The sequence below is a fragment of the Apium graveolens genome, chromosome 7 (genome assembly GCF_009905375.1).
Source record: "Apium graveolens cultivar Ventura chromosome 7, ASM990537v1, whole genome shotgun sequence".
NCBI classification, from domain to species: domain Eukaryota; kingdom Viridiplantae; phylum Streptophyta; class Magnoliopsida; order Apiales; family Apiaceae; genus Apium; species Apium graveolens.
In genome coordinates, this window is record NC_133653.1 from 269928691 (window position 1) to 269943669 (window position 14979).

The window sequence follows — 14979 nt, forward strand, 5'->3', positions numbered from 1 at the left end:
AATCTTTTATAAATTGGTGGCATTTAGTCATGGATTCATTTTTTGTCACTACTTAATGATGGAACATTCGATGATGTTGAAGAACTATGTTCTCAATCAAGCCAGTAAAAAGATTCAAGCGGAAAGAAAAAAGATCACCGATTAAAGAATTTTGGTGAATCTCTTTGATCTTCATGATCATGTTGTATGATATTATGCGAGATGTCATAATATATTTCATTGTGCACACATCCCAGAATCGTGATGGTGCACGAATTATTGCAAATCGGGATTGCAATACTCCAAATGTCATTTCAACATATTTTTTAACAGGTTATTGTGCATTTGTAAAATACTTTTTTTTGTTATCTTGAGATTTTGAAATAGTTTTGACAAAAGTTGGTCAAAAAGGATATATGTCGTCGACAAGATAATGTTACATGTTACACTTATGTATACTGATGGTATATCTCACATCAGGTCCCTGACTTTCTGCCAAATCTTTAAATAAATGAAATCGATCTAATACATTAATACTACCTCCGCCCCCCTCATTTTTTTTACATTTCTTTTTCACTACTTGACATATATTTAAAGGCGTATATAAATATAGTTCCATAACTTATTTTTGATTTTTTTTCTCAGAGTATATTTTTTTAAAGCATACTCACTCCATCCCATTTTAATAGTCCACCTTGTAAAAAAAATATTTCTCAAAATATTTGTCATGTTCTATATATATTCCATACAAATTTTATAGTTTCAATACTGACTAAATTAAGTCACAAGACCCTTCTCATAAATATCATTGCCTAGAAATTTAAAATGCACATTATTTAATGACTTTTGTGTGTGTATATATATTTGTATACACTTACTTACCTCGTGAAGAACATGTAATTAATATAATGTATAAAAACTAAGTTATATTATTTTGTGAAAATGAGAAAAAAATATATTAAATTATCTATTTATTAATATGTGTGAAATTTGCAAAGTGGGCTATTAAAATGGGATGGAGGGAGTATAAAGTATATTTTAAGGCGTATACTGATAGTTTTTTTTTTAAAAAAATAAGTTATGAAACTATATTATATAAGAGATTTAAATGTGTGCCGGACAATCACTCTCAAATTTAAAGAATTGATAGGGATGGAGGGAGTATCATTTAACGATCCCGGCAATCCAAATAAATAATGTCAAATTCAAAGGTTATTTGAAATTATTATTTCTAAAATGATAGTTGGTTCATGAATATCATGAATTGTAATTGTTTTTTCAATTCATAAGAACAATGACTTATCCAGAATCTTCGACGAAATCATGCTTATGTAAATGTGGGATTTACTGAAAAATAATCATGATATAATCTGTTGCGCCCTTCTTCTCTATTATGATCAATGCAATAGTGATTTATTATAGATCCACCATTACACGCGACTGAATTTTCTCTTTGACATATGCGATGAAGGTCAATAACACCGGTCATCGTCATCAGTGCTTCAGCTTTTTCTTCTTCGGCCTGCAATATCTCATTAATAATCACATAGAGTTTGCATTGGATTGAATTTTAGAGTGATAAATCAATATAATTTTGTGTGTTCTTCAGTTTCTAGTTACGTGGTCTATTTATAGAAAAATTAAAATAGATCTATTGTAATAACGCCGTTGGAATATGTTCATTCTAATATAACTATTGAAATATGTTTGTTGTAATATAGCCGTTATAAATTTAAATTTGATAAAAATAGTAAAATACTATTTTTCAAATATTGCTAACGGTTATAGCTAACATGGTTGGAGGAAAACATCTTTTTGATTATGTATAATTTAGCTAATTAATAATTAATTATATTTTAGATAATGATTATAGGTAACGTGATTGGAAATACTCTTAGAATATCTCCAATGCTCAAAAACCCTTACCTAAATATTTAGGCGGCATACCATATATATAATTAAATATTGAAATTAAATATTTTATCTATAACAACTTGAAATTAAATATTTTATTTATAACAACTTGAATGAAAATTAACATACCATTTTCAAACTATAGTCAATCATTATAGTCACCTCCGTTAAAGTACAATAGCTTACATGTTCGGTAAATTTTAGATATTCGGTATTTTATACCATTTTAGTCAACCATTTTAGCTAATGAGCATCTCCAACGGTACTCTTAAAACTGTTAGCTAAAATAATTTATAATATAGATTATCTAAATATTTACTCGACTTGTAAGGTTATTTATTTCGGTGAAATTGACTATAATGATCGGTTATATTTTAAAAATAGTATATTGTTATTATTTCAGGTTATTATAAAGAGAATGTATTATGTGAATATGGTAACATATTATGTGAAATTTAACTACAAGTTGTTACAGCATCTCCAATGGTACAAAACTCTTGGCTAAAAGTCTACGTGGCATTTCATAAATATTATTATAGAGATTATGTAAAAATATCATGCGCTCCAATGGTACAAAACCATTAGCTAAAATTTTAGCCAACCAATGTTGACCATATTTATTGAACCTTTGGAGACCCGTAGCAATGTGTCACATCACCATACTGAAATAAAATATTTTATTTATAACAAACAGAAATAATAACTTGTTATTTTTAAAATATAACCAACTATTATAACTAAACCCGCTGAAATACAATCTCTTACAAGTGCAGTAAAATTTAGATAATCGGTTATTATATTATTTAGCCAATCATTTTAGCCAAGAACCATTAGAGCATCTCCAACCACGAAGAGCCTTTAACTAAAAACTGAGTTGACATACCAAAAATAAAAAAAATATAGTCAATCTCTTCAAAAAGTCACACTCCAACCATACTCATCCCTTATCTATAATTATAGCCAACCTTCTATGGATAACTATATTTGTCGATCTACTACAAGTTACACAACATTTATTATCATATTAAAGTGATAGATTTTATTTATACAATCTAAAATATTAATAACATGCTATTTTTAAATTATAGTCAACCAATATAGCTAATACCATCGAAGCAAAATGTCTTATAGGTTCAGCAAATTTTTCATAATGTCTTACACGTCCAATTTAGCCTACCATTACAACCCCATTGGAGATGTTTTTAGAGATGTTCTTAGAAGTTCGACAAATATAGCCTACACGGAGAGATTGACTAAATTTTTAGTTAAGAGGAATGCACTATTGGAAGTGAATACTATTTTAATATAATATCTGAAACATATATTTATGGTATATTTAACAGATTTTTAGCTAGGGTTCATTCCGGTTGAAGATACTCCTAGTCCCTAATTCCGCGGCTCCGTAGAATTATTAATTACTTGAGACATAAGTTTCTTATTGTCATGAATGTTTATAAAATATTATGGGTGATGTTAGATATTTAAAAGAACAATAATAAATTCCAATGATCAGGTAGAGTTTACATGACAAAATACGGTTAAATTTCTTTAAAGTAATATGATAAGTCCAAGAAAAAAAATATTATTTTAGTGATTTTATTATTTTACCGGAAGTAAAAATATATTGTGTCCATTATGTTGTGACCGGATAAAAATATTATTTTAACGAAATTATTACTTTATCGATTATTAATTCTTCGAGATTTAACTGTAGAAGACTTTTTTGCTAAGCGAAATAAGAGATTTTAGTTGTTGCATTCGCACTGTCAAAAAAAATGTTTTCATTTTATTCATCATTTTTAACAAGTTTAAACAAGACACATGTTATTTGAGAAAATATTGAAATTAATTTGGAATCTTGAACATCTACCCAATATTATATGATCCTAGCTAATGTACCAATTTTTTCACAAAATTGAAATTTGGTTTCCATTAAGGATAAATTTCTCACATGTTCTTCAGTTTTGCAGTCTAAATCTTAGAGAGAAACCAAATTGATCTTCTCAACCTTCCTGATTACCAGAATGACACTAATACTTTTCAGTCGGTATCATGACAGGAATATAAACACGTGAATCAACATTTTATGTTACTTTGGACCCGGTCTAAATGAAGAGCATTCCATGTCATGTACTCTGTTTGAAATTGCTGTTAAAAATTGTAGTGTTATTAGAAAAAGTGTTGCTGAAAAAAGTGCTGTTGTAAAAATCAGACGACTGTTTGGTAATTTTTTTGATAAGTATATGTTTTGATGCAAAAAATTAAAAATAATAATATTTTTGGTAAGGTTTGATGATAAAATCAACATCTGCAAAGCAGTTTTTTCTAAAAGCATGGGGCACTTACTTTCTCTAATAGCAGCTTTTAGGCAAAAAACATTTTTCCGAAAAATAGCTTTTAAATTTTATCAAATAATATTTGAACTGCTTTTCAACGAAAAGCTGCTGTTGCTGTCTGCAACAGCAATACCAAACACACCCTATATATCAAAATGGTCAGAAGTTCGGATATCATTTTAGTCACTGATATCAACGGAGTATTATTTAAATCATTAAAATCATAGTAAATATTAAATAAATATCTCTAAATATGTACTCAAAAATTAAAAATTATTTTTATCAAGTACTATGCATTTTTTATGAATGCTACTACAATCAAATGACAAGTTATGGATTTTAGTATTTAATATAATTGATCAAGATTTTATTAAGTCTATGTTCGAAATATTTTTATTTAAATTAAATAAAATAGCTATAAATTTAAAAATAAATAGTAGATAAATTTTTATAATTTTAATAAATTAAATATAATTTCATTGTAATTGCTAACTAAAGTGATACATGGCCCTCAGTGAACATTTTGATATTTAGTCCCTCGCACTTAACAAAGTGGAGTTATGATTAACAAAAACAAGTATTTAACTAGACACAACACGTACCACAAGTTCGCTACGAAATATAATTTTAAAATGACACGTACTAAAATTTAAGACAATATGCGATGATTCACCACAATTTTTTTATTTTTTTTGAAACCAGATTCAACGCAAATTTGGTTTGTCTGAAAATACTTTTAGATTATCTTTCCGAGTATTTTAATAATTTTAAAGATATTTCGTACGTACCAACTTTGTCCGGTCAAGATTAACAAACGTAAAAAATATAATTCTAGATTATTTTAATTAGTGGAGTCATTGTAAATATAAAGACGCAGTTACAGGAAAGAAATTAAATAAGGTGCATTAAACTTATAAATTTTGATATTTAGTCGGACACGTAACAAAAAAAACAAAAATTGAATAAACTATACAAACAATTTTTAGATGAATACACCAAATCAGCCAAAGAGCTCATTTATATTGAAGATGACCTGCGAGTTTGTCAATATTTATATTGAACTAATCTGTATTTTTTAAATTAATAACAAAAATGAAAAATGGTCCAAGTCTTTCATAAATATATTGTAATTAAATACGTGCCACGAAGATGAAAAAGCAAAGTAAAAATAAATACGTAAAGTATAATTAAAAAACCATATACCACAATATAGGTTAAAAATATATATAACTTTGATTTTGATTTTTCTAATAATTTCACTTTATCATAATTTGAGCTGTCAATGTGTGCCCATAAAAACACATAACTAGTGATTGTATTTGTATCTGACAAAATCATTTTACAGATATTATTACTCCCTCTGTCCCTCCCATTTGTTTACACTTTCCTTTTTTGGATTTCCCTTCCAATTGTTTACATTTCAAAACTTTCCAAAAATGGTAAGATTTTTATAATTTTTAAAATAAATATATCCACTACTTCTCTCCACTATACTCACTTTATACCTATAATATTAATCGGTCCCACTACTTTACTCTTTTTTTTAACTTTCCTCCACTATTTTATTATTTTTCTTAAACTCCGCGCCTCACTCAAATGTAAATATTTGGGAGGGACGGAGGAAGTATTAAGTTTGAATTTGATAATTTGGGCTATACAATAGTAGCAGGATATTCAATACGCAAAGAACATGTTAAAGCAGCTGTTGAGAGAACAAATTACAAATGTAATTCATGCCTCAAGTCCATCGGGCTTAAAGCGAGGACCTCCAGCCTAAAGGCCCAATACAGGGAAATGGGTAAAGCCCGGAATAGAAATCAAGGCCCAGTTGTATCATTCGTCACCCATCAAAGTCTTAAGCTTAACCCCAAATCTTGACCAACACTTTTTTTGAAAAGAAAAAAGAAGGTCACAACAGTATTTCCTCAATTGTTCCCTAATTTATTTTTTGGATTAGGGAAGAAATTTTATTTACAAATCTGTTATTTGTTTTTCAATTTATGGAAAGATCGAAAGAGCAGATATTCTATTTTTTTTCTTTACTATCTCTAGTTCGGGAAAACATCGTAAGAGTAACATCGAACACTTATTTTTAAGTTCAGCTACAAAATAAACTATTGCGCGAACCCGTAGGTTTTACATAGTACGCACCCGAATGGTACCGGAACCCGAATGATACCGGCTGCGGGTTCACTACAATTAAAAAAAATCACACCGGCTAATGTGTACATTTCAATTTTTTTATTTTTAAGATTTATATAACTTATTTAAATATATATATATATATATATATATATATACAACTCTTTTACCTCTCATATTTATTTTTTATATTTATATATTTACCGATTATCACTTCGTTACTAATTTTTGAACTCAATTAGAATTTGTAATCGCAACGGAACCATTTGAATGGTTCGCTTTTTAGTTTTTCACTTCCCAAAAATGCATTTTTATTTTTTATTTTTATTTTTACTTCTACTTTTCATTTAAATTTTATGGAGGTAATTTATTAAAGATAAAATATATATATATAGGTTTACGAGATAAACGGACAACAAGTTACGTCATTATATCTCGTTAAATAATAAATTCTATCATATAAAATATATTGAGACTGCAGTCATAATATTTTTATTTATTATTTTCTGCACCTTTTTAAGAAACTCAATGATATCAGATGCCACAATAAAAGATGCTATGACTCGATTTGTATGAATTTTTGCTACTTTCAATTTTTATTACTTCCTCGGTTACACCCAATTGTTATCGTTTTTGAGGCAGTGTCTGTCACATATTTTAAGATAAATATAAAGTATAATTCTAAAACTTTTTTTAAAAATTTTCTTATTCTAAATAAAAATAAAATGTTTATACTTTTATTCAGAAAAAGAAAATTTTAAAAACAAGTTATAGAATTATACTTTTTATTCATCTTAAAATATGTATTACATACTCTTTTAAAAACGATAATAATTGGGAGGACGGAGCGATCAGATATTTTTTCTTGCTTGCCGACAAGCTGGCCTTTACCAGGAGAGGTGGGGGAAGAGTACAGTCAAAAGACACTAAATTAATAATCATTTCAAAAAACAGGTCGGCCAGCATGTAGTGTCCAAACACAATTGACAAAAATTAAATGCATTTTTTCCAAAATTGAATATGTGCCAATAATTGAAGGGCAATAAATAGTTTCTGCATACGTTATGGCCAGTATATTTTTTAATAAACATACACAATTTTCAAAAAATTTAGAAAAATTTAGAAGGTATATGGAGGCTTTCATTAGTAATATAAATACTTTATTATTCCGATTATTTTAGTCATCATGAATTGATGATTATCGATACGAAGAGCAATGATACAGATCTCAATTTCAAAAAAAAATAATCAAAAAACACGAATCATTTTGTTTTGTGACAGAATAACAAATACTACCTCTGTTTCTTTTTAATAATCTTTTGACTTTTTTACACTCATTTCTAAATGTTTTGTATAATTTTTAAAATTTTATTTTTTTAATAAAAATATATAACTTAAATTTTTATTTATAAAAAGAAAATTTTAAAAATGATATTTTTTACTATACGGCCAATGCATCTTGAGATGTGTGCAGAAAAGTCAAACGACAAATAAAATGAAACAGAGGAAGTGCCCGTTTGAGAAATCTTAAAATAAGTAACTTATGACTTAAAATAATTAAGTGCGAAATAAGTGATAAGTTGATAAATACTTATAAGTTCTATAAGTGTTTGGATAAATTTACTTATAAGTCAGAATTTTTTTTACTTAAATGAATTAAAACAAATAATTATTAAATATAATTATCTTAGTTCATAAATCTTAAATTATAAAATATTTAAAAATTTATATTTTAAAATCAAAACTTTAGAAAAAAGTGAAAAAATGAAAATAAGTTGAAAAAAAGTACGTCACTGCCAACTTTCAACTTATCAGCTTATAAGTTGTAAATTCAGCTTATAAGTTGGGTCGACAAACACTCGTCGATAAGCTGTTAAGGGCTTATAAGCCATAAATGGCTTATAAGTAGCGTGCCAAACAGGCCCGAAGTAACATGATAACAAGAGAGTACTCCCTCCGTCCCGTTAAACGTTTCCTCTTTTGACTTTCGATATTGTTTACGGTAAACGATTGACTACTAATTTACGTCTAATTTATAATATCAAACATAGTCACGAGTGATCTCTTTGAATTCGTATTTATCAGTACTTTAATATAGTGAAATTTTTATATTTAATATTAATACGAATTTAAAGATATTAACAATCAAAAATGTGTATTGGCAAACGTGTCCAAGACAAATAAAAAACGTTTTTAGGGATCGAGGAGTATCAAATAATACGATAATAACTTACCATTGAAAATCGTCTTAAGTACGTTTTTGGGAACTTCAACATTTCTTTAATACAAATTCGAACCACTAATTACCTAACCATGTGTGCCTTGGAAAAAAAACAGAAAGGTCATGTGCAATGCACCATTATTATAATCACATGAAACACATTAAGCCACACCATTATTCATGTAGTTGACCAATTAACATAGAACAAATCTACACGGTAAAAATTTAAACAGCAAAAACAAAATTACAGCACACTCTTTGCCCACACACAGGCATGTCACAATCCCTTCAGAAAAACTCATATAGAAACAACACCATCATCTCCAGCTGATCCCTTCAGCATTTTCCGTCCACCATTGGTAGTAGTAGTCCCCGAACAGTTGTCGCGAATCGCGGTGAGCTCGTACGGGGATCGATCATTGGCAAGCCATTGTTCGATAGTAAATAACTGTTGTCCACAAGGAATATGTGCACCAGTAGTGGTGACCTCAATGTAGTTACAGTACCAACCGTGACCTGATCCTGTTCCATCTGATGTTATGTTCATCAAACAGGTTGGTCCTGGTAGACACGGGCCTTTTCCGCTGAAAATGTCCAGGTTGCCTCGTTCAAAATAGTTGTACTCAGGTCCCATGAGTCCTCCCCAGGTTTCGAGATTTTTGATCCGGACTCCATAGCCTTCTGCGTCGTAGAGAGTCAATGTCATTATCGAATCTGTTCCTCCCTTGATCACTGAGCCTGTTCGGACGTAGACCGTGTATACACAGTCATCGTCCTGGAACATATTCGTGAATTAGATGCAGATTCGCAACAAAAAATTTATATATGATTGGACGTAGACTGTGTATACACAGTCATCGTCCTGGAACATATTCGTGAATTAGATGCGGATTTGCAACAAAAAAAATTATATATGATAATTGCATAATCGTATTTATTTAAAATTTGTGAAAATTTGACTTTCGGGGGAGGGGTATATTTGAAATTTAATTGGAAATGTAACGAGCTAGTGATTAGTGATTAAGTAGGTACTTACTGCTTTAGCGACGGCGAAGAAGATGAAGAGATTGAAGCAGAGATTGAAGAGTCTTCCCATGGCTATTGACAATCTAGTTTCTCTCTGTTTGCAGCTGTGTGAGATGTTGAAATTGTGAGGTTTTGGATTAGATCACACAGGGATAATGACATATTCATATTTGTAGAGGGTGAGGTGGAAATATCTAGATATCAGCCTCTTAAAAATCCTCGATTTGATGAATTAATTCCCCATTAATCTCGTGCAAAGTACCAATCAATTTGATTTTTAAAATCCGATTAATTAATACGAAATTTTCTTTATTGGAGTTTATATATATATTTATTAACATTAAAATAATACATTAATTTAAATATAAATAATTATAGAAATTATGATATAATAAATATATATTTGTTAATAAATAACTAATATAATCATGATAATATATTAAATATAATTTAATACTAGTATATAACCCCTGCGATTCACGGTCGGTTTTATCATTATATATTATAAATTATAATTTTAATAATATGTTATTTGTAGGATGGTCTTATATCATTTGAACAATAACTTTTAAAATTATATCTAACAGTTCTCATCAATTTGATCCGACGGCTCTAAATTGTGTAACCAAGGATCAACAACCAAATTTTATTATTTCATCTTTAACTAGCATAATAACCCGTGCGAGACACGAGTCATTTTCTATATTATTTTGTACACCATACAATTATATTAATAAAATTCTTGATCGTTTTCTTATTGATAAATATTGTATAATGTCTAAAATATATCAAATATAAGTTGAGTATCTATCAATGTGTATAATTTTCATGTAAAACATTAATAATGTTCATAACGTTTTTAATATATCTCATTAATCATAATACATATTTTCTTCTTTGTGTTGTATTTACAAAATGAATACAAGCAGAGTCGTGTTAAAGGAAAAGATTGAAGTTAATCCATCAAATATTGTCATTATGTTTATAAAAAAAACTAAAAATTAACATATATGTATATTGCAGAGTCGAGTAATTTTTTTGAGTTTTGGTCAAATAAACCCGGAATAATGAGATATTTTAAAATTAAAGTCATTACTAATTTACAATTAACTTGCTTAATTTAAAAAGATTAGGAATGCATAATTAAAGTGGTCAAGACCTGCAATCGTAATATTCAGCAAAGTAGAATTTACACTACAATTAATATAAGTTTATTTTTAAGAAAATTGTTTTTTTTTCAATTCAACGTTTATGTTGATTTAATATCATTGCTAATGTCTTAATTAATTAACTAAAGTTGGTATCAGCCGTGTACTTAGCTTTTAATCCTCTCTATTATACAAAATTAATTGTATAAGATGTCAGATAATTGTCAATTCATAAATTAAAGTTGACATAATATATTTAGTTTTTAACACATTAAAAAAAAACTTAAATTTATTTGATCATTATTATTTTCAGAACATAAAAGACTTTTGTTATTTTCTTCTAGTATATATATCAATAACTCTGAAATACACCATTAAAATTGAATCTTTTAACACTGGTAAAGATAAAGTCACATGTGTGTATATGTATATAAATTATTATTTATTATATTTTTGAGTAAATTATGTTGGTCTCGTTTATTTATATATTATCTTGGTCATGTATATATCTAATAGCATAATAACTCGTGCGAGGCACGAGTTATTTTCTAGAGTTTTTTTTATGCATGGAATTATAATATTTTTAGTTATATTTTTATTTATAAATGTTGTATAGTGCCTAACTTATTTATGTGTATATCATTTTCATACAAGACATTACTAAATTAAACAACGTTTCCAATATAGCTCATGAAGAAAAAATTTATATATTCTTATTTGTGTTGTATAATTGTATTTAATGAATGAATATAAACAGGGTAGTCACTGTACGTTTAAAATGAAACAAATAAACTTAATATGTAGAATGTCGTTGGTATGTTTACAAAGAAAAAGTTAAAAAATTAATATATATGTTGAATATAGAGTTGACCAACAATTTTGAATTTTATTTAAATGAAATATATATCTGGTCTATATTATTACCGAGTTCTCTATCAACTTATAATTAACTTACTCAATTTAAAAAGATAAAAAATGAATAACTGAATTCAGAATTACTTGCAATCATAAAATAAAATAATATAAAATTTACACTACTGTTAATATAAAAGTTGATTTTAATGAAAAATGTTAGTTTTTGAAACTTAACATATGTATGTTTGGAAAAATTATTTTCTAGAGTTTTTTTATGCATGCAATTATAATATTTTTAGTTATATTCTTATTTGTAAATGTTGTATAATGTCTAACGTATTTATCTGTGTATCATTTTCATACAAGACATTAATAAATTAAACAACGTTTCCAATATAGCTCATGAAGAAAAATTTATATATTCTTGTTTGTGTTGTATACTTGTATCTAATGAATGAATATAAACAAGGTAGTGAGTGTACGTTTAAAATGAAACAAATAAACTTAATATATAGAATGTCGTTAGTATGTTTACAAAGAAAAAGTTAAAAATTAACATATATGTTGAATACAAAATTGACCAAAATTTTGGAATTTTATTTAAATAAACTATATAACTGGTCTATATTATTACTGAGTTCTCTACTAACTTATAATTAACTTACTCAATTTAAAAAGATAGAAAATGAATAACTGAATTCAGAATTACTTGCAATCATAATATAAAATAATATAAAATTTACACTACCGTTAATATAAAAGTTGATTTTAATGAAAAATGTTAATTTTTGAAATTTAACGTATGCATGTTTGGAAAAATGTTAATTTTTTACACCACTCTTAACAAAATAAGATTAAGTTATTTGTGTCTATGTTAGCATGCGAATTATCGTATGTTACATTTCTTAGGAAATTACGATTGTTTCAATTATTTATATGCTAAATATCTGATTTATGTACATGTATAATCATTATTAATATCTAGTGCAACAATTGATTACTTAAATAACATGTATTTATAATTATTCAAAAATTAAAATTATGTAATAAATAAATTGCAATAATTTATATATGGTATTCACATTATCATTAACAAACCATCCATATCTGTTTTTTACGCGACTGAATATCAATCATGTAAAATAAAAATAAATTATATATTGTAAGATTTATTATTGATGTTCATGATTTTTTTCAAGAATTTGAAGGAAAAATTGTAATTATATTGTTATTTAAACTATTTTTAAGTTTCTTTCATTACAAATCTAATATTTCTTCCTATAATAATTTGATAATATTGTATACTATTCTCCTAAAATTAAATATTTTTCAATTCGATAAAGTTTTATAAATATTAGTTGAACTGATTAATTTCTTCAAATTATTGACCAATATATTTTTTTAAAAATAGTATAAAATGTATTGTATCAAATGCTACAATATAGTGTAGATATAACTTTTATTTGAATAATTCAAAATATTAAAATAATTCAAAAATATTTTTACAATATTATCTTGATCAATAAATATTATTTATCTAAAAGAATTCTTTTTAAAATGCTAGTTTTTTAAAGTGAAAAATGAAAAATAAATCGATTTAATATATCATCGTAGTCTTAACAAATCTCGTGAGATCTCATATCAAATTTCAAATATTTTTAAAATCGCGACAAGTCCCAAAACATTATTGTGCAACTAGTGAAGTTAGTAATTTTAATACAAATAATTAATTGACTTGATCCAATAAATATCTCAAACACATTAATTTATATTAATATAAGATATCAAAAAATTTCACATTATTGGTAAGATATTCTCGTCGAACTTCTAATTTAAATTTACTAAACGTAGAATGTGACAATGTATTTCGGCTAGTCATATCGACAAATTTCGAGTATTTTTTGAACAATGGGCCAAATTCTGATTTCAAATTCAAAATAAACTAAAATTCATTGACTCATTATAATTCGAACTTATCTAAATATTTAATACCAATCTAGATTATTTATATATAGGCGATTTTATTTTCAATATTTTCTTTAAAAATTATATATGTACATTTTAATTACTTTTTATAATAAAAAATATGTTAAAAATATATGAGATATATTTTCAAACTAAAAAATAATAATAAATAAGATAATAATCCATTTATGTACTATGCCTAACTTTATATCTGGAATTCAGTTCTTTAAAATTAATTGTACAAATATTCAAGTAACTATCTTTTTTTTTGCGGAATTCAAGTAGCTATCTTTAAAGTTAAATAAAATATTTCTTTAGCACACTTACATAATGTATGATAAAAAGCACATATGACAATATGGTGTAGTGGTAAGAGGTTGTATAGAAGAATGAAACAACTCGATTTCGATTTCCCACAAAACACAACTTTTATATAAATATTAAAAAAAGGGGTACTTTAGTCTTTTCAATGAGACTTTTTAATCTCAAAATATTATTCCCTTGTTGTGCTATTATATATAGAATATAGAATAGATATAATAGTATAAATAATAATACATCTAATTTTTTCTCTGATTAATCCTCGATTTTCAATAAATTTCAATCGATAGCTCGACCAATCTTCCCGATTCCCAATTTTTACAATACTACTTGATGGTGCTATATTTCCAGTTAATCAAATAATAAACAACATACTAGAAATTACTAATTAGGTTACCTAACTAATTTATATTAGGAGGGGTAAGGGTTATGATAATATACGGTATCACTATTTTTGATATATTGATACTTTTTTGTGATACTAATATGATTCTAATACACCGGGAGTTTTCTCTGATAATGCTTTTGGACCCAATCATATTGGATCCGGCTCTCTAACAAAACAATACAAAAGTCCACGTAAACAAATTAAAGTCAAGTTTTCGACCCAGCAAATAATGAACTCAGCCCATTTCAGCTTTAGTAATTTTAGGGTCGGATCTAGCATGCCGAACCCATATTAATACTAGCCTTTAGATAAGCAAAAGAGTTACATATGAGTGGGCTTTCGGATGGGTCTTCCAAAATTTCAATAAACATAAGTGTTCAAATTAATCTTTGTAGTTTATATTTTATATACTCCTAAATTTTAAAACATTAAACATAGGTAATAGTTTTGATGCTCCTAGTTTGTGAATTGCTCCAGATGTTATTATAATATTTTTTAATTAAAGAATTAAGATATTATGTAATCATATTTTAACTGACAGTCCGGAGATCTGTACCGGATGAGTTCTAATATTTCAATAAATCTTTCACTTGTTTGTAAAAGCAAAATAAAAAATTAATTACTCTTTCTGACGACGACGAGTCTAGTTAACAATAATTTGAACTTTATTCTCATAAATTAAAT

General features: G+C 26.7%; 1 protein-coding gene across 1 annotated transcript; it reads right to left on the minus strand.

Annotated features, from left to right (window-relative positions):
- Positions 1-8716: 8716 nt before the first annotated feature.
- LOC141671453 (PLAT domain-containing protein 3-like) lies at positions 8717-9787 on the minus strand. Its single transcript, XM_074477708.1, has 2 exons — positions 9629-9787; positions 8717-9367 (listed from the first exon to the last, which is right to left on the minus strand). The coding sequence occupies exons 1-2, from the start codon at positions 9686-9688 to the stop codon at positions 8891-8893; spliced, it is 537 nt and encodes a 178-aa protein (XP_074333809.1). The 5' UTR covers positions 9689-9787; the 3' UTR covers positions 8717-8890.
- Between the last annotated feature and the right edge of the window lie 5192 nt (positions 9788-14979).